This window comes from Polypterus senegalus, chromosome 4 (assembly GCF_016835505.1).
Source record: "Polypterus senegalus isolate Bchr_013 chromosome 4, ASM1683550v1, whole genome shotgun sequence".
NCBI lineage: Eukaryota > Metazoa > Chordata > Cladistia > Polypteriformes > Polypteridae > Polypterus > Polypterus senegalus.
Genome location: NC_053157.1, coordinates 181,336,581 through 181,357,496, shown reverse-complemented (window position 1 = coordinate 181,357,496; position 20,916 = coordinate 181,336,581). Strand labels below are relative to the sequence as shown.

Sequence of the window (20,916 nt, the reverse complement as noted above, 5' to 3'; positions counted from 1 at the left end):
CAGCAAAAACAAGGCACTAAGTAAAAGGTTTAGAATGAAAATCTGCAGCCACTGTGGTCCTACAGGACCAGTGTTGGAGACCCCTGCCTTAAAGCACCAGGAAACATCTCTCCAGTGATACAACATATAATGCATTAAAAGGCCTAATTTCAGAGATGTGCAATTAGTAGGGCTTTTAAAGCTGCATAGTCCATTGCTGAAAATGAAATGCAAATTCTAAATGTCTGTAGTTTGGGCTTTTGAATTCATGGTAATGTTTATTAGTATAACAAACAAAGCAGAAAAATATTTATTGATATGTGAGTGAATAAGATACTGTCTCCATTTAGGAGTTATCACTGTACTTAAATTTCTATTTGATGGCTAATTCTGGATTAGTGCACGGGCATAAGCAGTAGCACTGATTATTTGCATGAGGTGCATTGAAAACAATAGAACAAAGGCTGCTTTTCACAAATCTGTTTCTCTCACTCATTACTTTTTCATACTCCATTCCTGTTCAGTTTAATTTTTATCTATCACTAGCAGGGCCCAACTCTAGCAATTACTGTCCTGTATTTCCATGCAGCCATGATTGAGGTGTTATTACAAACTATTGATTGTATTGTGATTTGTGTTTAAAAGCCCCAGATTTCAATCTATGAAAATATTAGTGTTTTTTCACATATCTTCAGTAAAATTTATTTCAGAATTGTCATGCTGTTTCTTTGGCTTTAGCTTGAAACACTTTACCACTGACATATGTGAAATGTTTTTTTTTTCTTGAGTTGATATGCTATTTATTACTTATGTTTTTTGAATAAGAAAAGAATGGAAACTGGGTCTTTACTTAATTTGTATAATTTTCAGCTCACTACTCTGAAAAAGTAAAATGGTACTCTTTGGCAAAATTTGTAATTTTTTTTTTGTTTAAAAATAAATTTCCTGTAGTTATTTTACTGGTAAAAGCTAAAATACATTCATATATTTTTATGTGAATGTGGTGTTTTCTTCTGTCATTCTATTTTTTGCATGACTCCACAATAGGAATGCATAGTGATGAAGTATATAGTGCTGCTGCCTCATAGATCCAATGTTCTGGTATTAATTTCTCTATTTGTTTTTCTTCTTGACAATCTCATTTTCCTCCCACATCCAAAAAGATGTGCAAGCTAGGCAATTTCAAATTGATCCAAATGTAAGTGTGTATATGTGAGTGGGCCCTGTGATGGACTGGAACCCTGTAAATGTTTTTCTTCCCCTGTGCTTTCATTACTGTTCAGACAGACTCCAGTCCCCCTGTACCCACCACCCAGAACTGGATTGTTTTTTCAGAATTAGATGAGATGAGACTCCACTCTAATTTGTCATTTTGTCTTTTATTTAAAAAAAAGATATAATAATTGAACTTGACAGAATGAAAGCTGCACGTTTTCTGTTGTGATTTATGAACATACAGTATTATAAATGTTCTCTTAGTGGAATACACAGTGAAGGTTGGCATATTAATATGTATTAAATGAGTTCTAGTCGATGACTTGTTGAAATCTGTCATATTAACTGTAAATATACTTGTCCATATTGTAACTTAGGATCATAAACCGTAGAAAAAGGGGAAAAATATTAAGATTTTTATGAAACGTATAATGTTATGAAAACCTACTACTTATTCAAACTTTACATTTGTGTGTGTAAAAAGTATTGTGCATTTTTAAGTAATCTTGCAAAAAACTGATAAGAGAGCAAAGATTTTTATTGTAATTGATTTTTTCATTAATTTATAGACTGTATGAGATGCTAGTCGAGAACACAGATGGAAAGGAACAGCTTTTCAGAACATATGAATGTTTGGATCAAGCAGCTCAAAAGTTGCAACAGGATATCCTTTCACTTACGGATCATGTAGCTGCTTCTAACAAGGAACAGTCCTTATTATTGTCCAAAATGGAGTCTGATTTGGATGTCCTCCGTAATACTAATTACTGTGGGCTAAAGCAGATTGTGCTTACTCCACAGGTATGTTTAACAAAACAGGAACACTTTATCAACTCACAGGTATGTGGTGTGTTTTTATTTTGCTCTTTCTAAAGAAATGCAAAAGGTATAGTGAAAAAAGTGTACATTTTTTCATTGGTGTGGTATCACTGATGCATGGTTCACTCACAGTGGTTTATGGTGTTTTATTTGGCTTTTCTCCACTTTACTACTTTTACACATACATTGTTCTCATTGTTTTTGCACAATGCATGGCATATTTACAAGTGAAAACTTGAAGGTGAAATATTTCTGCAGCTTGAATTCTAAAGTTCCTTAGGGGCTTAATTAGAAAGTTAACCTGCCTTAGAAATTAAATTCCTTATGAATCCTAGGATGGCAGTCCCCTTCAAATAATGACATTCTGTAACACCTCTTTAGCTCCTTCCAGTGTATATTATTCAATACCTTTTATTAGGGATGCTCAGATTGATCATCCTCAGATCTAAATCTGCCGAAATGTGTTTTGTAGCAAAAAAAAAAAAAATTATCTATTTTACAAATCTATTGGTAATTGGTAATTTGGCAGATTACAAAAAGTAATATTTTCAGCCTTTGCATTTCTATGCTTTGTTAATTTAGTTTCAGTGCTCCTTTACTTGAGGTATTGTGGTAGTGCAGTGAGTAAAATTTTTAATCACATGATTAAAAATCACAACAATCATATGTGCAAAACTTAATAATGAACTCAAAAGTAGTGTATTGCATGTATTTAGTTTGGAAACACTTTAAACAAATAAGGTGCTTTTTAACAGCAGTATTCCCTTTACATAGTAGCAGTTAAATATTTCTTGTAAATCTCCACTAATGGTAAATGGCCTGTATTTGATATAGCGCCTACTAGAGTTCAAGAACCCCCCTAGGCTTTACAACACAACAGTCATTCACCCATTCACACACACATTCATACGCTGGTGATGATAAGCTACTTTGTAGCCACAGCTGCCCTGGGGCACACTGACAGAGGCGAGGCTGCCGAACACTGGCGCCACCAATCCTTCCGACCACATCCAGCTAAAACCACTAAAACCTTAATGTAATCAAATATAAAACCAAAGCTATTTGCCACTGCCAGGGCATTAATGTTTTATCTAGTATGTTATAGAAAAACAAATTAAGAGTCCAGAGCCATGATCATAACATTATAACGGGTACCTTGTGAGCAATAGCAAGTTAAAGCGCACAAAGCAATGGTTTCACACATAAATCAACATAAGTCTGTTACTGCCTGTTGTGCCTGCTGTCAGCGCTCATGTGCAGTTTGCAGCGGCTTGATGGCCAGTAGGAATGCACGGTGGGCTAGCTACCTTGGCTGTCTTTGTGAGACAGGTGCACGGGGGTGACAGTTGCAGTGAGACGCAGTATGGTTTGTACCACCTATCGCTGTAAGTGTCTCTCTTCCCAGGCGAACGTTGCCATAGGTGGATCAGCTACATGAACGTGTTCAGCACCATGATCAGCTGGAGACTGATTAGCTGATGCCGGTACGTTTTGCTTTGAGCATTCACTTTGGTATCTGTCCACATGCCATTTTAGAAGCTGTTTGCTCTTCGCTACTCATGCACGTGTAGGGAATCAAGGTCAAATCTAGCAAAAGCATATCGAAAAACACTAAAAAGAAGATCACTGATCTCTATTAATCGTTAGCAAGACTGAGGCTTTCAAAATAATAACAAAAACGGTGTTAATGTGCGATAAAATAATTATCGGCGTCAATGTGTTAAATTGCCCCGCCCTAATAATATAATATAAAGGTACATTACAGAAAAATTTAAACAATCTGAAAGCTTGTAATTTTAGAATTTTATTTTCATTTATGCTGTAAATATTATGGATGAATATTTTATTTTGTACATAAGTTATTAGTTGCAGTAGGTATTTTAAGGAAAATATTTAATAGCATAAACATTTACACACACACATGCACAATATAACAAAAAACCCTTTTAATGTGCAAGATATTCATCAGCAGTTTCACACAGAAAATGAAAATAGTTTATGTGCAGTAGTGCAGCTGACGGCAAACAACTGACTATGGGTGGCAAGCCACTTTCAAAAGATCTCAGGGATATAGTTGTGGATAGACAGGCAGGAGATTTAAAAAAAAAAATTCCAAGGCTTTATCAATCCCAAGGAGCACAGTAAACTCAATAAAAAAAGGAAGTGGCAATTGTTTGGTACTACTAGGACCCTTCCTGGATCCGGCCGTCCCTCCAAACTGGATGGATAAGCAAGGAGGAAACTGGTAAGAGGGGCTACCAAGAGTCCAAGTGTTTTTTTGAAGGAGCTACAGGATTTTATGGCAATGAGTGGTCATTGTGTGTATGTGACAACAATTTCACAAGCGCTCCACAATTGTGGCTTATTCGGAAGGGTCGCAAAGAAAAAGCCACTTTTCAAGAAAGGCCACATTAAGGCTTGTTTTAGCTTTGACAGAATGCACCTTGAAGATTCTGATGCCAAGTGGAAAAAGATCTTATGGTCTGATGAGACCAAAATCGAACTATTTGGTCTCAATGCCAAATGGTACACCTGGCGGAAATCCAATGCAGCTCACTATCCACAACACAACACACATTTCTCTGCCGCAGGGCCTGGGGCTCTCGTTAGGGTAGAAGGAAAAATGGATGAGGCAAAATACCATTAAATTCTTGAGGAAAACCTGCTACTCTCTACCAGAAAGTTGAAGATGGGTAGAGTGTTCACCTTTCAACACAGCAATGACCTGAAGCACACAGTAAAATTGACCACACAGTGGCTGAAGGAAAAACCCCCCTGCGTTAGGAATGGAATGGGGTGGGGGTGGTTGTCCGAACACATGCAAAGGAGATGCGGTCGGATCAGCTGCTGTTGCTGCTGCGTGTTCTGCTTGTTGCGCCGAGTGTCAATCATTTAAAGGTCTGTGCAGCAGCTGTCCTTTTGTCTCACTGCATTGTCTCGCGGGTCGTTAGTGTCTCCAAGAAAATTGCGTGTTGTCTCCTTCCAAGCCTTTCAAGATTTTTTTTTTTATATTATATATATATATATATATATATATACACACACACCTACTTCATTTCTCCTCCCATCCACACCATGACAGAACAAGTTGAATCTACCTCCGATCCACCTGGCCTTATTTTCCTTCCATCTAGTCTCTTGCACACACAATATATCAACCTTCCTTCCCTGTATCACATCAGCTAACTCTGTCCCCTTTCCTTTTATTGCCAGCTTTCAAAGTTCCTACCCTTAGATCTACACCATACCTTCCTCTGGACATGTCTTCCCCCGTTCTTCTCCTTCTTCGCCCAACATCATCCCAGTTTCCGCCAGCACATATGTATGTTTATGCGTATGCATGATTTAATATAGCAGGGTTGGGTGTGTGTATCTATAGTTGTCTAATATTGACAAAAAAGTTATATCTTTATATTTTCTGGGGTTTTGTAGATAACTGAGTAAATGATATCTTGCATCCTTCAAAAATGTGCTTGTAAAAGTCTTTAGAATTCACTAGTTCTGGTTTGCTCCTTTAAAGACATATTATTAACTGTTGCTTCCTACAGATATTAATGGAAACAGCTTATTTAAAGGAGTACTTCACCCAGAAGGATTTTTTTTAAATGCCACTTAACCCATGTAGTTTGTAGTGGTGGCCAAGAAAAGTTTTCAATCTTAATGCTTTTGTGGAGTGATTAAATATTGAATGTTCAAATTCCATGCTGTCAATAAGTGATCAGTGCTAGACAGTGCCACAGGATGGGAAAAAGTCCAAGGAAAAAAGAAAGTCCATTTGTATAGTCAAAATGTGTCCATTTTTTGCTAAAATATTAGGTTACTTCCTTAAAACGGCTGCATTGAATGTAAACACGGAAGACGTCATTCCCATAATTCTGTGTTTTTAAATTGAATATTTGCCTCTCTCCCTTGTTCACTGGTGTAGACGCCAATCTTGCATGCATATTGTATATTGCAAGCTCCCAGTACCAATTAACACTCAGATTTATGCATTATTTTTTTGTGACATGTTCTCATATGGCCACAAAATGCACTATGGTAGAGCCAAGATCAAACTCAACCAAGTACATTTTACAATACAATAATTTACAATAATGCATGCTGGTTTTTTTTTGGTTTTTGTCCTGAAGGCGGTAGAAAGGGAACAGCAAGTTGTTTGACAGCCTTCCTTCCAGAATGTTTTATTGTAGTATTTTAAATATTCAAATATTTGCTTTTTTTTTGTATTTGCAGGAACTAGGGGAGACCATAATTAATCTGGATTCTCAGCTCACCATTCTGAATCAGCTGATGTTGGAAATTATTAATGATGTTAAAGCAAAGAATACAATATTAGAACACAACAAGTTACTACAGATGGAACGAGAGCTTTATGTTTATTTTTTTCAAGACGAAAATTACTTAAAAAGCATTGTTGAAGAGTTGGAGAACAAGGTCAGATCTTTAGCCACTGGACATGAAAACTGAAATACTGACAACTTATGACTTGATGTAAATGCAATCATGGTTCTGGACTATTTTATATTTTATCATATTGTCAAATTTTCAAATTTGCCACTATTCTGATGTGAATTTGGACTATCGTGTGGCCCGCGATTCTTTGGAGAAAAGTTGCCATGTATATGTTACTTGTTATTTATTAACTATTTTTTTTTTGTTTTTTTTTTAACTTGGAGTTTTCAATTATTCAGTCTACTTTAGTACACATGTTAGGTTTGACAGACATTTTGTCTAATTTCTGTCACAGTTAAACTATTCAATGGAAGATCTAGAAATATACTTAAAAAGGTGTACACTTTATTACATCAATTTTGATATTAAGTTAATTAAGTTTTATTTACTATGATTTCTCAGTAAGTGTTAATTTACTAAAAATACATGCATTGTTTAAATCTGTACTATTAGGTTATTTTAGTCTACACTAAGTAAGTTCATAGAAATTATTTTTGTGGAACTAAAAGTATTGTAAAAGGCAGTTCATTAATGTATATTTCTTGACGTGCATATTTTTGATAAATGAAAATGCTGATTAAAAAAATATGTAATCTACTTTGCAGGAAAACTAGCATACAGAACAGATGACACATAGGTAGAAAATTACAGCAAACCAGAACTTGTTGTAGGTTAGCTATTCTAGGAAGGAGCTCCACTTTGAGAGTAATTGGTATTTGAAAGGTCTCATGGTTGACAATTATAATCACTGCCATTTTCTAGGTTTACCAAGTGTAGCTAATTGCTCTTGTATCTTTTTCACACTGCTTGGTCTTGGGAATCCTTTAGGATGAGATTCATTCTTTCATTGTACTGTTCCCCCCACACGTCTCCTGGCACCCTATCATATGCCATCTTTCAAGGTAAAGATGCATATTGTAGCTTATTTCATTTCAAACAATTGCTTTCCTCCATTTTTCCTGAAAAAAAAAAAATCTATTTTTTGCCTTCTCAGGCATGAAATCAACGTGCATTTTTCTCATTTTCACCTGATCTGATTTTAATTTTTTTTTTCCGTAGGACATTTTTTTAACCATCTTCATTACTTGCTTAATATATTGATTGTTTGAAATAACTTGCACTCAATTGAATCAACCTTTTCTTTGTATAATGGTACAAGCACATCTCTTTTCTGATCTTTAGAAATTCTCAGTTTAGATACCATGATGTCTAAGCCTTCGTCTTTTTTCAATGCTTTTGCAAGATCTCTTGTTTTGAAAACTTATAGTTCAGCCGTCCTATTTAAACACACTGATCATTATCCAATTTATGCTTTTCGTTTAGCTTGTACATCCATGTACATCTTCCAGTTTAATTCTCATTACCATCAGTCATGATATTCCTTTCAGTTTTTTCACAACTATTACATCTTTTATCATTTACTTCATATTTCTTCACACATTTCTGTTTCCTTCCTTGTTCTGCAGCTCTTGTGAAAACTCAAATCTGTTAGCTTTTTGTGGTCTGTCTTGTTTTACTAGTGTTGTGCTTTGCTTCCTTATCTAATTGCTCTGTTTCCTTTTATCTTTGTTTGTGCCACTTCTTACAATATCTTTTTTTCCTTCAGTTGCCTTTTCTACCTCTGCATTCCATCACTTTGTATCAGCAGCAACTTTTTCAAACTACTGACTTTTTATATCCAAACATTCTTCATCTCTCCCAACTTGCCATTTACAACTGATTTTTCTGAAACCTTACTCTTTGATGGTATTTCAGCACGCATACTTCTCACTCTTTTCTTCCATCTTACAGGACTTCTTAATTTTCTTCCTTTTCTTTGACTAAAACCTGTTTGATAACCAAGCAGTGCTGATATTATCTAAACTTCCTAAAGGATTGCCTTTGTATTTTTCACCATACTTCGATCAACTATTCTCATATGCAAATAGTCTCTCTTGATTCTTACACCTGTCATCAAATTCTTTCCTACACATTGTGTTGCACACAACCATTTTTCATCACATCACCAAAGTACACAATCTTCTCACCCTCATCTCATGCACAACCTCATAACCTGTCAGAAAGCCTGTTTTTGTTACTGCTTTTTCCAGACATTTAGTGACAAATACAGTAATCCCTCGCTATATCGCGCTTCGACTTTCGCGGTTTCACTCTATCGCGGATTTTAAATGTAAGCACATCTAAATAAAATATATATCACAGATTTTTCGCTGGTTCGCGGATTTCTGCAGACAGTGGGTCTTTTAATGTATGCTACACGCTTCCTCAGTTTGTTTGCCCTGTTGATTTCATACAAGGGACGCTATTGGCGGATGGCTTAGAAGCTACCCAATCAGAGCATGTATTACATATTAACATACATAAAACTCCTCAATGCTATAAGATATGCATCCCGCGCGGAGCTTGATTGTTTGCTTGTCTCTGCCTCTCTCTCACCCTCTCTGACATTCTCTGCGCCTGATGGAGGGGCTGTTTGCACAGAGACTGTTTGCTTAAAAGATACTGACGCTCCTCAAAAAAAAATCCGCTTTATTGTGCTCGCATATTTAAAAGCACAAAAGCACACGTATTGATTTTTTGAATTGTTGCTTTAATCTCGCTCTCTCTCTCTGACGTTCTCTGCGCCTGATGGAGGAGATGTGAGCAGAGGGGCAGTTTGCACAGAGGCTGTTTGCTTAGAAGATACTAACGCTCTTCTAAAAAATGCCACGGCAAACTTAAAAGCACAAGTATTGATTTTTTGATTGTTTGCTTTTCTTTGCGCGCGCTCTCTCTCTCCCTCTGAAATTTTCTGCTCCTGAAGAGAAGAAGATCTATTTGCATTCTTTTAATTGTAGGAAAGAACTGTCATCTCTGTCTTGTCATGGAGGACAGTTTAAACTTTTGACTAAAGGGAGTTATTTCATGTCTAGAGGGCTCTAATAATAACAGTGTAGGAGAGTTTATAAGGGCTTAAAATATATAAAAATAACTACACAAACATATGGTTTCTACTTCGCGGATTTTCGTCTATCGCGGGGGGTTCTGGAACGCAACCCCCGCGATCGAGGAGGGATTACTGTACAACTGGTTTTGCATTGTGACATTTTGTTTGTAACGGGATAGCTGTGCTTCAAGTCAAATAGTATTCCACAGATGCCAGTAGATGTAAGTTGCCACTTGTAGAAGCATCAAAATACACTGCCTGGAAAAAAAAAAAAGTCGGCACCAAAAAAAAGGCCACACACATTTTATTGGACCGCCTTTAGCTTTGATTACGGCACACATTCGCTGTGGCATTGTTTCGATAATCTTCTGCAATGTCACAAGATTTAGTTCCATCCAGTGTTGCATTAATTTTTCACCAAGATCTTGCATTGATGATGGTAGAGTCTGACTGCTGCGCAAAGCCTTCTCCAGCACATCCCAAAGATTCTCAATGGGGTTAAGATCTGGACTCTGTGGTGGCCAATCCATGTGCGAAAATGATGTCTCATGCTCCCTGAACCACTCTTTCACAATTTGAGCCTGATGAATCCTGGCATTGTCATCTTGGAATATGCCCATGCCATCAGGGAAGAAAAAATCCATTGATGGAATAACCTGGTCATTCAGCTGACCATTTTTGGAGCACATACTGTTGCTGTACCTAGACCTGACCAACTGTAGCAACCCCAGATCATAGCACTGCCCCCACAGGCTTGTACAGTAGGCACTAGGCATGATGGGTGCATCACTTCATCTGCCTCTCTTCTTACCCTGATGCGCCCATCACTCTGGAACAGGGTAAATCTGGACTCATCAGACCACATGAATTTCTTCCATTGCTCCAATCTTTATGCTCCCTGGCAAATTGAAGGCTTTTTTCCGGTTTGCCTCACTGATTAGTGGTTTTTCTTACGGCTACACAGCTGTTCAATCCCAATCCCTTTGGGTTCCCTTCGCATTGTGTGTATGGAAATACTCTTACTTTAACTATTAAACATAGACCTGAGTTCTACTGTTGTTTTTCTTCGATTTGATTTCACCAAAAGTTTAAGTGATTGCCAATCACGATCATTCAGGATTTTTTTATGGCCACATTTCATCCTCGAAGACGATGGGTCCCCACTATGCTTCCATTTTTTAATAATGCGTTGGACAGTTCTTTACCCAATTTTAGTAGTTTCTGCTGTCTCATTAGATGTTTTCTCTGCTTGATGCATGCCAATGATTTGACCCTTCTCAAACAGATTAACATCTTTTCCACGACCACGAGATGTGTCTTTCGACATGGTTGTTTAAGAAATGAGAAGCAACTCCTTGCACCAGTTGGGGTTAAATAATGTGTTGCCAGCTGAAAGATAATTGCCCATGCAGTAATTATCCAATAGGAGACTCGTACCTATTTGCTTAGTTAAATCCAGGTGGCGACTTTTTTTTTGGCCAGGCAGTGTATACCACAGAGGCACTATCAAAGAAGATTCCTGAAACATCTTACTCAGACTTAGACTTGCAAATGCTGAGTAGCATATTGGGCGATAAGTTCCCACCATTTTTTCCAGTTGCTTGTGGAAATTTTTGGGTTCATCCCATGAGACATCTAAGGCCATGCAGTCTTAGGCGAGTGTATGTTCCATGTGTGGCTTCTTGGATGGCATTTTGTTTCTGGTGATGTCCATCTCTGGGCCACTTTGGGGATTCAGAGATCCTAATTTCAGAGGATGTGACTAGCTAAGCGTTGTATTCTTTGGGTGACTGATGTGATTGTTGCATGTTGATCCTCAGGAGCACTTCTTGGTTTGAGATATGGTCAATAAGGTCATGATAAGGATCATGAGTCAGTTGAAGACACTCGGCTCCATTTTAAGAGAAGTTGTTGCAGAGGACTACATTTTCTGGAAAACAGCTGACACCTTTCCAATTTGACACTTCATGTTGGTCTCTGTTTTTGCTGCCCATGAATGAACACTTCTTCACCTCTTTCAGCCTTTGTGTTCCAACTGTGATTTCATTTCTCCATTGCCGATGTTCATGGTCTTTTGACTTCTCTGTGCTCATTTTTGAGGCCAACTTTGTTTGCTTCCAGTTTGAGATACATTGTTATCTGGAGTTCCCTCTCATTTCCTTCAATCAAAGCTATATTGTCAGGAAATTAAAAATCGCTCAGATGGTCATGATCTCTCCATTGGATGCCACCCCATCTCATTGTTGCCTGTTGCATGACGTAGTTGAGGGCCACCAGAAAGACTAGCAGCAACAGTATGCAGCCCTGATGAATGCTGGTGACTGTTTTGAAGAAGGTGGTGTTTCTGGACTTAGTCTTGATGCTTGAGTGAAGGTACAAGTTGCCTAAACTCTGTGATTAAAGCTGTTGGTACACTATTGTAGTGCAGGATCAGAGTGACTCCTAGTGAACAGAATGCCTTCCTAGGCACTGAGAGAAAGGTGATGCCATGCCATTTGGTGCTTTTCCGATACATTTCCTTTCTTTGGTACCTTGATTACTGCACCTCTGTCAATCTTCTGGAACTTCCCCATTCTGCCAGCATTTGTTAAAAAGTGCTGCGAGTCTTTCTGCCATAGTTCAACCATCACACTTCCAAGATCTCAGTGGGTATCTTGTCCAGACCGGCTGTCTTGTTGTTCTTTAGACGCTTGATTGCAGCCTCAACTTCTTTGATTGTGCTTTTGATGATTTCCATCTGGAATTCTCCTTGGGATTAATCTTTGTCAGAATTGTAGGTGATGTTCAGGGTCTCCTGAAAGTATTAAGTCCTCCTCCTGTTTTCCTTTTTTTGAGTGGTCAGGAGTTTCCCATTTTCGCCTCTGATCCCAATGCTGGAATTGCTGCATGTCACTTTAAGCTCATTGATAAACTGACAGAGGGTTTTGCTGCTGTTCTGGTCAGCTGCTTCTCACACTTCTTTCCTTTTCCATTCAAGGCACTCCTTCCCTTCTGACAGCTCTTCGTGAAACAGTCCAACTCTGCATATCTTTGAATCATTGCCTTATCTTCATTGGTGCCATTGGCTTGGTTCCACATTTGTTTGCATTCCTCAGTTAGCTCCCAATTCCATTCTTGTATCCAGTACACTTTACAACTTCCTTATTGTCTTCCATTGGTTTCTTGGGTCATTTCCGGATGGTGTCTGTGATGATGGTCCAGTGGTCTTCTGCCTGGTCATCCATCATTCCAAGTGGATCAAAGTGATTTTTCTTTGAGCTTTTTCAATGCAAAAAGACACTTTGGTTTGAGCTGCTTTTGGTTGGAAGTTTGAAATCTATTCTGACTTGATGGCGGTCTGGGCCTATGTCTGCTCTCCAAAATGTCGTTATGCTGCCTAGTGCTGATCCTCCCTTTGGTTTAAGGTGCATCCATCTGGTGATTGTCATGCCCCATAATTAGTTCAAAACTTCACCCCGGTTGCCACCAAGTTGGGTGTTGAAGTCCCTAGTCAGGATCATTCAGGTCATAACATGGGATTTTATTAAGAATGACTTTGAGTTCATAGAAAGCTTCCTTCTTTCCATTATCTGTGTATCTTTCGGCCTATAGGCTTGGATGACTGTTGTCTTAGTGAGCCAATTTGCCTAGTAGGTAAAAAATGTAGATTAAGTATTATGTTTGCATTTAGGTACATACAGTATCAGTTGTGTTTAATTGGACATGATGATATTTACTGTTCAGTTAGTTTTGCCCCTGAAGGAAATTGAAGTGGTTGTTCCATTGTCGGTTTCCTTTTTATACGGAATTCTGGTGATTTTTCATTCCCAGTGAAACCCTTCACTTTAGATGATCTAAACTCAATCTAGGCTGTGTGAGTGTTTGTGCCTATCCAGAAATAATCAGGAAGCTTAAAGAATAAATAAAAATGCTTTATACCGAATTATTTACTGTTTTGCCCGAGTGTTGACGAGATGCAAAGATTACAGTAAGTGCTATACAATTCTACCATTTAATAATTGTCTTTTTACTGTAACTAAGACATTACAGAATTGTCTGCTGCAGTGCTATTTTTAGTTGTTTAAATAATTGCCAGCTGTTACTTGGCTTTTCTGGTTTTCTTTTTTGATGTATTGGCATGGTTCTTGGTGCAGCTGCCACTTTCCCAATGCTAAGGAATGAGTTATCGATACATACTGTACTAATATAACACCAAAGCACTGTATTCAGTAAGCAAACTTAAGTATATAATTTTGTAGTATTTATGGAAAGGAGTGGTTTAAGTAACCTGCCTAAAGCAGCAGAGCTGTGATTTTGTTTACAGTTTTTCTCGATTGGTTTGGCTCATTTCTTGAAACCGAGATGACATTCTCAAAACCATAAGGTCATTTGGCCAAACAGTCTTACAGTGCTGCCCAACATTATAGCTCACTAGCAAAACAAATATCTTACCCAAAACTCTTCGTCCATGCTTCAAAAGTAGATTCCTTTCCCATATAAAAGGTCAGTACAGTCAGAATAGCACAGATCCTTCTCAATTGCCTTGGCACATGTGCATTCATTTAGTGCTTTTGTCAGAATACCCCGGATGGTTTAGCACAACACCATGGATCCCCTGCAAAAGCTCATCTCTCCCAAAAGGTTTATCCATGTGTCAAAACTAAATATCCTTCCCATATAAATAGTCAATGCCCCCAAAATGCATTATACCTTTGGCATTGTTTAAGCACTGCAAGTCAAAATGCTTAGACGTTTTGTCACTGAGGCACAGGTCTAGCAACAGAATACCACTATGAATAAAACCAAAAGATTTTACAGTAAAATCAGCCTCCAATAAACCACTCATACTCAAGGAAACTGTAAACATTTTTATTCGTACAAAGAAATGTTAACATTAGAGAACATACTGTGAAAAGAAAACATATACAGGATTCTGTAAATGTGAACAGTTATAAACACAAACAAAAACCAAAAAAACTCTAGCCCACCATACTGTAAATAAAGTCTCAGAACTATAGTACAGTAATATTTTCAGTGGTCGCCATTGTCACCCTCTCTTTCCTGGCCACCATCCTCATCCTCCTGGCCATCGACGCGCTGCTCTCTGTCAGGCCATAAATTCTCATCCACATCGCAACGGATATTTTCTCATGCGATGCAGCGAGGGAAGAAACGGCGTGAATGTCTCAACCATCCCCTACATTGATCCCCTGTGATGTCCTCACATGCAGCATCCATTGCATGCAGCAGGGCCCTCTGGTCTTGAGCCTGATGCTCATACACCCTCCACCTCCAAGCTGAAAAAATCCTCAATTGGATTCAGGAAAGGAGAGTAAGGTGGAAGAAACTCCATTAGCATCCGGGATGGGTGGTGAACCAGGTTCTGATGTGGGCCGCGGTGGAAGTTCACATTATCCCACACAATGACATAATGTGGTAGCTGAGGTCCTTCTACACCTCTCTCATTTTCTGGGATCAGATCAGTATAAAGGTGGTCCAAAAAAATTGAGGAGCTTTTGTGTATTGTAGGGCCCTAAACTGGGAATGTGTGTGGTCACACCTCTTTCTGATATAGCGGCACACATTGTTATATTTGCTCCTCGCTGGCCTGGGACATCCACAGTGGCTCGGTGGCCAATGATGTTACGGCCACGCCTTTGGCCAGGTTGAAGCCAGCTTCATCAACGAACACTAGGATGTGAGGGGTTTCGTTGCCTTCTAATGCCATAATTCTCTACAATAGAATAGAAATAAATCTAATCAGTCAAGTAGAGACAGATACTGCAGGGAGGATCTAAAGTACTGTACAAACAGGGAGTGGGAAACTGAAGACAATTTCTAGGAAAATGCTCTAGTCACACAAAGCTGGATTCTGAAGGTGAAAAGGATAACGCAAAACAAAAACAGTGGTAACCATGTCTTACTGTAATAGTGTTACAATGATAGACAACCAGTAGTTGACTTACATGCACATACTGGTACCGCAGCCCTTTCACTCTGTCAGAGTTTCTCTCAAATGGTACCCTGTAAATCTGTTTCATGGTCATCTGATGTTTCTTCAATACCCGGTCTATTGTGGAGATGCTGATAGAGTTTATATTTTGGAACATTACATTGTCTAGCAGGATTGCATTACTTAATCTGTCTCAGTGTGATGGCATTATTTGCAATGACCATGTTGCATATTTCTTGTTCTTGTTGTTCATTTAGAAGTTTTCTTCTGCCACCCACTTGAGGCTGTCGTCCAATCCTAGACATACAAGTCAAAGGTCAACACTGTAAATTTGTTACAAAATGAGTTACCAATGTAATTGTACTGCTGTCTTATGGTACTAGAAGTGTGATGCACTGCACAGTGACTGGAATACTATTCACAGTATTTTCTCCATTTTTTTGTCTTTGTCATTTTTATAGTATCATATAACATCACATGACAATATTACAGTACTCTAGGCCTACACACACACCAACACTGAATAGTTCAATAGCATAGTTCTGTACCTGTTTTCCCTGCGAAAGGTTTGGATGATGGAGGAGACTGTAGACCGAGGCACATTAGGCTGCACTCGCGACCTGCCTCTGCCATTGTGAGGCGATGGTTTATGACGTGGTCAATAAGGGTGGCCCGGATTTCATCTGGGACATCATGGTGCCTCCGTGCTCCTCGGCCTCTTCCCCCTATTCCTCCACGCATTCTCACTCCTCCTCTTCCTCGAGCAGGAAGTTGCTGTTGTACTTGGCGAGGTGCTTCCATGTTCACACTGCAAATGAAACTGGCCCCGCGCCAAGCTCTGTCTATATACTTTTGGCAGCAGTCATAATCATAGACAACACCTGTCAGGTATCTGAACAACATGTTTGATTGGTCATCTGAGATGTGGGAAACTGCTCCTTCGTTAGTTCTAATTTCACCTGATTGATTGTCAAATACTGTCATAACTTTATCAAATGTTCCAAGATATTCTTTCATGGTATTATATCTTTGACTAATTTTGACAGTTGAACAGACAATTGTGCATATGATGACTTACACAGTGAAACCATGCTGATATGTTTTGGAGTGAGTGACCATTTCACTGAAAAATCAACTAATCAGTTTAGATCGGCAAGATCTATTTATTTGGAAAATGTGCTAAATGTGGGCTCATTGTGCTAACTGTAGCTACTTGTACATAATCATTTGAAAAGAAGCACAGAGCCACTTGAGACATGTACTAAAGCATTTGCAATGTGATTAAACCAATAAAAAATAATATTCTGTTGTGAACAATTGCAAGGTGGTTTGGAGATTTGTCCATGTTATTTTGAGAATGTCATCTCGGTTTCAGGAAATGAGCCAAACCAATCGAGAAAAACTGTAATACAAAGAACCATGGATTTCCCATAGACACTTATTTTCCCCTGGAATGCGTTTACTGCACTCTGTTTTACTCATCTCCATTTTCAATTTGACTTTGTTTCATGGATGGAATTTTAACCAAATCATAATATTATTGTTTACATAGATCAGCTCATTATTTTTGAGTACCTGTCATACAGATATATAGTATGTACCTTACTTTTAACAGTCTGCGTACTCCCATTGAGGAATACAGTACTTAAATGAATATGCTGAATGAAATTGAAGTAATGTTCAGTAGTCCATGAAATACTTAGCAGTGAATTATGTAAGTTAAGTCCAACCTTTGCAAGACATGAGCCTATGCTATGAGGTGTTGCCTGATAGTCCACTGGGATTGCCAGATATCTGTATGTATTGTGACAGTCTGTCACATGATCTGCTTGCCCTCCTGAGAAATTTTTCTGGGATCTCAAAACCTTTTCAGTGTATTTTGAAGTGTTCCGGCCACCGATGTTGCCATGTTAATCCTTTTGTCATGTACATATTACCAGCGTACATGGTGGTGCATGGGGCAAACCACTCTGTTGTCTATGGTTTTGGCTGATTTTAAACTAGTATATATAATAAACTAGAGTGTGTGTGTGTGTACATCTCTCTCTCTCTCTCTCTATCCACACACACAGTGGTGTGAAAAACTATTTGCCCCCTTCCTGATTTCTTATTCTTTTGCATGTTTGTCACACAAAATGTTTCTGACTTTTGGGAAAATACCTTGTGGACTGATGAGACAAAAGTTGAACTTTTTTGCAATGCAAATGTCCCGTTACATCTGGCGTAAAAGGAACACAGCATTTCAGAAAAAGAACATCATACCAACGGTAAAATATGGTGGTGGTAGTGTGATGGTCTGGGGTTGTTTTGCTGCTTCAGGACCTGGAAGGCTTGCTGTGATAGATGGAACCATGAATTCTACTGTCCACCAAAAAATCCTGAAGGAGAATGTCCGGCCATCTGTTCGTCAACTCAAGCTGAAGCGATCTTGGGTGCTGCAACAGGACAATGACCCAAAACACACCAGCAAATCCACCTCTGAATGGCTGAAGAAAAACAAAATGAAGACTTTGGAGTGGCCTAGTCAAAGTCCTGACCTGAATCCAATTGAGATGCTATGGCATGACCTTAAAAAGGCGGTTCATGCTAGAAAACCCTCAAATAAAGCTGAATTACAACAATTTTGCAAAGATGAGTGGGCCAAAATTCCTCCAGAGCGCTGTAAAAGACTCATTGCAAGTTATCAAACGCTTGATTGCAGTTATTGCTGCTAAGGGTGGCCCAACCAGTTATTAGGTTCAGGGGCAATTACTTTTCACACAGGGCCATGTAGGTTTGGATTTTTTTCTCCTAAATAATAAAACCATCATTTAAAAACTGCATTTTGTGTTTACTTGTGTTATATTTGACTAATGGTTAAATGTGATTGATGATCAGAAACATTTTGTGTGACAAACATGCAAAAGAATAAGAAATCAGGAAGGGGGCAAATAGATAGTTTTTCACACCACTGTATATATATCTATCTCTAGATCTATCTATCTCTAGAGATGGAGATGGAGATATCTCTAGATCTAGATATACAGGGTGGGCCATTTATATGGATACACCTTAATAAAATGGGAATTGTTGGTGATATTAACTTCCTGTTTGTGGCACATTAGTATATGTGAGGGGGAAAACTTTTCAAGATGGGTGGTGACCATGGTGGCCACTTTGGATCCAACTTTTGTTTTTCAATAGGAAGAGGGTCATGTGACACAAACTTATTTGGAATTTCACAAGATAAACAATGGTGTGCTTGGTTTTAACGTAACTTTATTCTTTCATGAGTTATTTACAAGTTTCTGACCACTTATAAAATGTGTTCAATGTGCTGCCCATTGTGTTGGATTGTCAATGCAACCCTCTTCTCCCACTCTTCACACACTGATAGCAACACCGCAGGAGAAATGCTAGCACAGGCTTCCAGTATCCGTAGTTTCAGGTGCTGCACATCTCGTATCTTCACAGCATAGACAATTACCTTCAGATGACCCCAAAGATAAAAGTCTAAGGGGTCAGATCGGAGACCTTGGGGCCATTCAACTGGCCCACACACCAATCCACTTTCCAGGAAACTGTTCATCTAGGAATGCTCGACCTGACGCCCATAATGTGGTGGTGCACCATCTTGCTGGAAAAACTCAGGGAACGTGCCAGCTTCAGTGCATAAAGAGGGAAACATCATCATGTAGCAATTTCGCATATCCAGTGGCCTTGAGGTTTCCATTGATGAAGAATGGCCCCACTATCTTTGTACCCCATATACCACACATACCATCAATTTTTTTGTTCCAACAGTCTTGGAGGGATCTATCCAATGTGGGTTAGTGTCAGACCAATAGTGGTGGTTTTGTTTGTTAACTTCACCATTCACATAAAAGTTTGCCTCATCACTGAACAAAATCTTCTCGTAAACTGAGGGTCCTGTTCCAATTTTTGTTTTGCCCATTCTGCAAATTCAGTGCGCCGATCTGGGTCATCCTCGTTGAGATGCTGCAGTAGCTGGAGTTTGTAAGGGTGCCATTTGTGAGTAGCTAATATCTGCTGAAGGGATGTTCAACTAATGCCACTCTCCAGTGACATGCGGCGAGTGCTACGCTGTAGGCTCTTGCTGAATGAAGCTAGGACAGCCACTGATGTTTCTTCATTAGTGACAGTTTTCATGCGTCCACATTTTGGCAAATCCAACACTGAACCAGTTTCACGAAACTTAGCAAGCAGTTTGCTAACTGTAGCATGGGAGATGGGTGGTCTCGTAGGGTGTCTTGCATTGAAATCTGCTGCAATGACCCGGTTACTGCATTCACCAGACATCAACACAATTTCTATCCGCTCCTCACGTGTTAACCTCTGCGACATGTCAATGGCTGTAAACAAAGAGAAACTTGTAAATAACTCATGAAAGAATAAAGTTACGTTAAAACCAAGCACACCATTGTTTTCTTGTGAAATTCCCAATAAGTTTGATGTGTCACATGACCCTCTTCCTATTGAAAAAACAAAAGTTGGATCCAAAATGGCCGACTTCAAAATGGCCACCATGGTCACCACCCATCTTGAAAAGTTTTCCCCTTTACATATACTAATGTGCCACAAACAGGAAGTTAATATCACCAACCATTCCCATTTTATTAAGGTGTATCCATATAAATGGCCCACCCTGTAGATATAGATAGATAGATAGATATATCTATCTACTGTATATCTATATATCTCCCTCTTTCTCGATATACTGTATATACACGCTAGTTTACACTATTATATATCTGATGATGGTCCTTGATGTATCACAACACCAAAAAATATCGAGAAACACTGCCCTATAGTGAATGTCTTAAATTCTTTCTCAACTTTGCCACTACCAAGTGTCAATTTTTATTGCAGCATTTTTTTTTGTCTAATTTTCTAGTGTTCAGATTTGTGTTAACTTTCATAGTTTTATGTGTATTGCTATAAAACGTAATATTGTGAGCACTGCTTAGAAGAAATTTTAGTGGAGATTTGTTTTGAGCATATACATTAATGCTTGTACAGGCTTTCTTGCTGGTTCAAGAGAGAATGGAGCGGTGTGTCAGTGGACAAAGTAATATTTATCGAAGACCACTGTCAAGCCTTGCACGGAGAATCATGTCAGCCATTCGATTTGAAAGTACAGGGCGGGACATTTTCTTGAGAAAGGAGCAGCAAAGTGAGTTTTTTCTGTATATTTGTAAGGCTGAGTCTTTGCATTTAATTTAAACTAAATGTGCCTTTAATATTTTTCATTTAAAGTATTTGTAAAAATATTCATATTCCAGAATAGCTTAAATATGTATATGGCATATGGTAACATTACTTTTAAAGCTTATCTCTTCATATTCTTGTAGTTTTTCTTGACAGATGTCTTTATTTGATAATTGCTTTAGAATTAAATTTAAAATAGGTAATGACCAATTTTTATAGCTTACAGAAGTGATGCAGTAATTTGCATTTGCATTTTTGACCCTTTTTTAATGATATTTTATTAATACTGTCTGGATTATATACCTGGATAACTGTCTTTTTTTTAGACTTAATGTGGCCTGATAAAGTTACCTATATATAATGTCATCCAAAGTTTAATCACTGA

General features: G+C 38.4%; 2 protein-coding genes across 4 annotated transcripts in view; both read left to right on the top strand.

Annotated features, from left to right (window-relative positions):
- haus3 (HAUS augmin-like complex, subunit 3) overlaps positions 1-8,634 on the top strand; it is a 35,116-nt gene extending 26,482 nt beyond the window's left edge. Inside the window, exons 4-5 of one of the 3 annotated variants that reach the window (XM_039751724.1) lie at positions 1,764-1,995; positions 6,247-8,634. In XM_039751724.1, coding sequence (XP_039607658.1) covers positions 1,764-1,995; positions 6,247-6,480 — 466 coding nt within the window. In that variant the 3' untranslated portion in view covers positions 6,481-8,634. Of the gene's footprint in view, positions 1-1,763; positions 2,035-5,226; positions 5,420-6,246 lie in introns of those variants that run through there. The other 2 variants (XM_039751723.1, XM_039751725.1) reach the window with 2 other exon arrangements.
- Positions 8,635-19,985: 11,351 nt separating this feature from the next.
- Positions 19,986-20,916, top strand: part of LOC120528774 — a 66,067-nt gene continuing 65,136 nt past the window's right edge. The window contains exon 1 of the mRNA XM_039752910.1: positions 19,986-20,496. Within this exon, the coding sequence (XP_039608844.1) occupies positions 20,331-20,496 (166 nt within the window). The 5' untranslated portion in view covers positions 19,986-20,330. The remainder of the gene's footprint in view (positions 20,497-20,916) is intronic.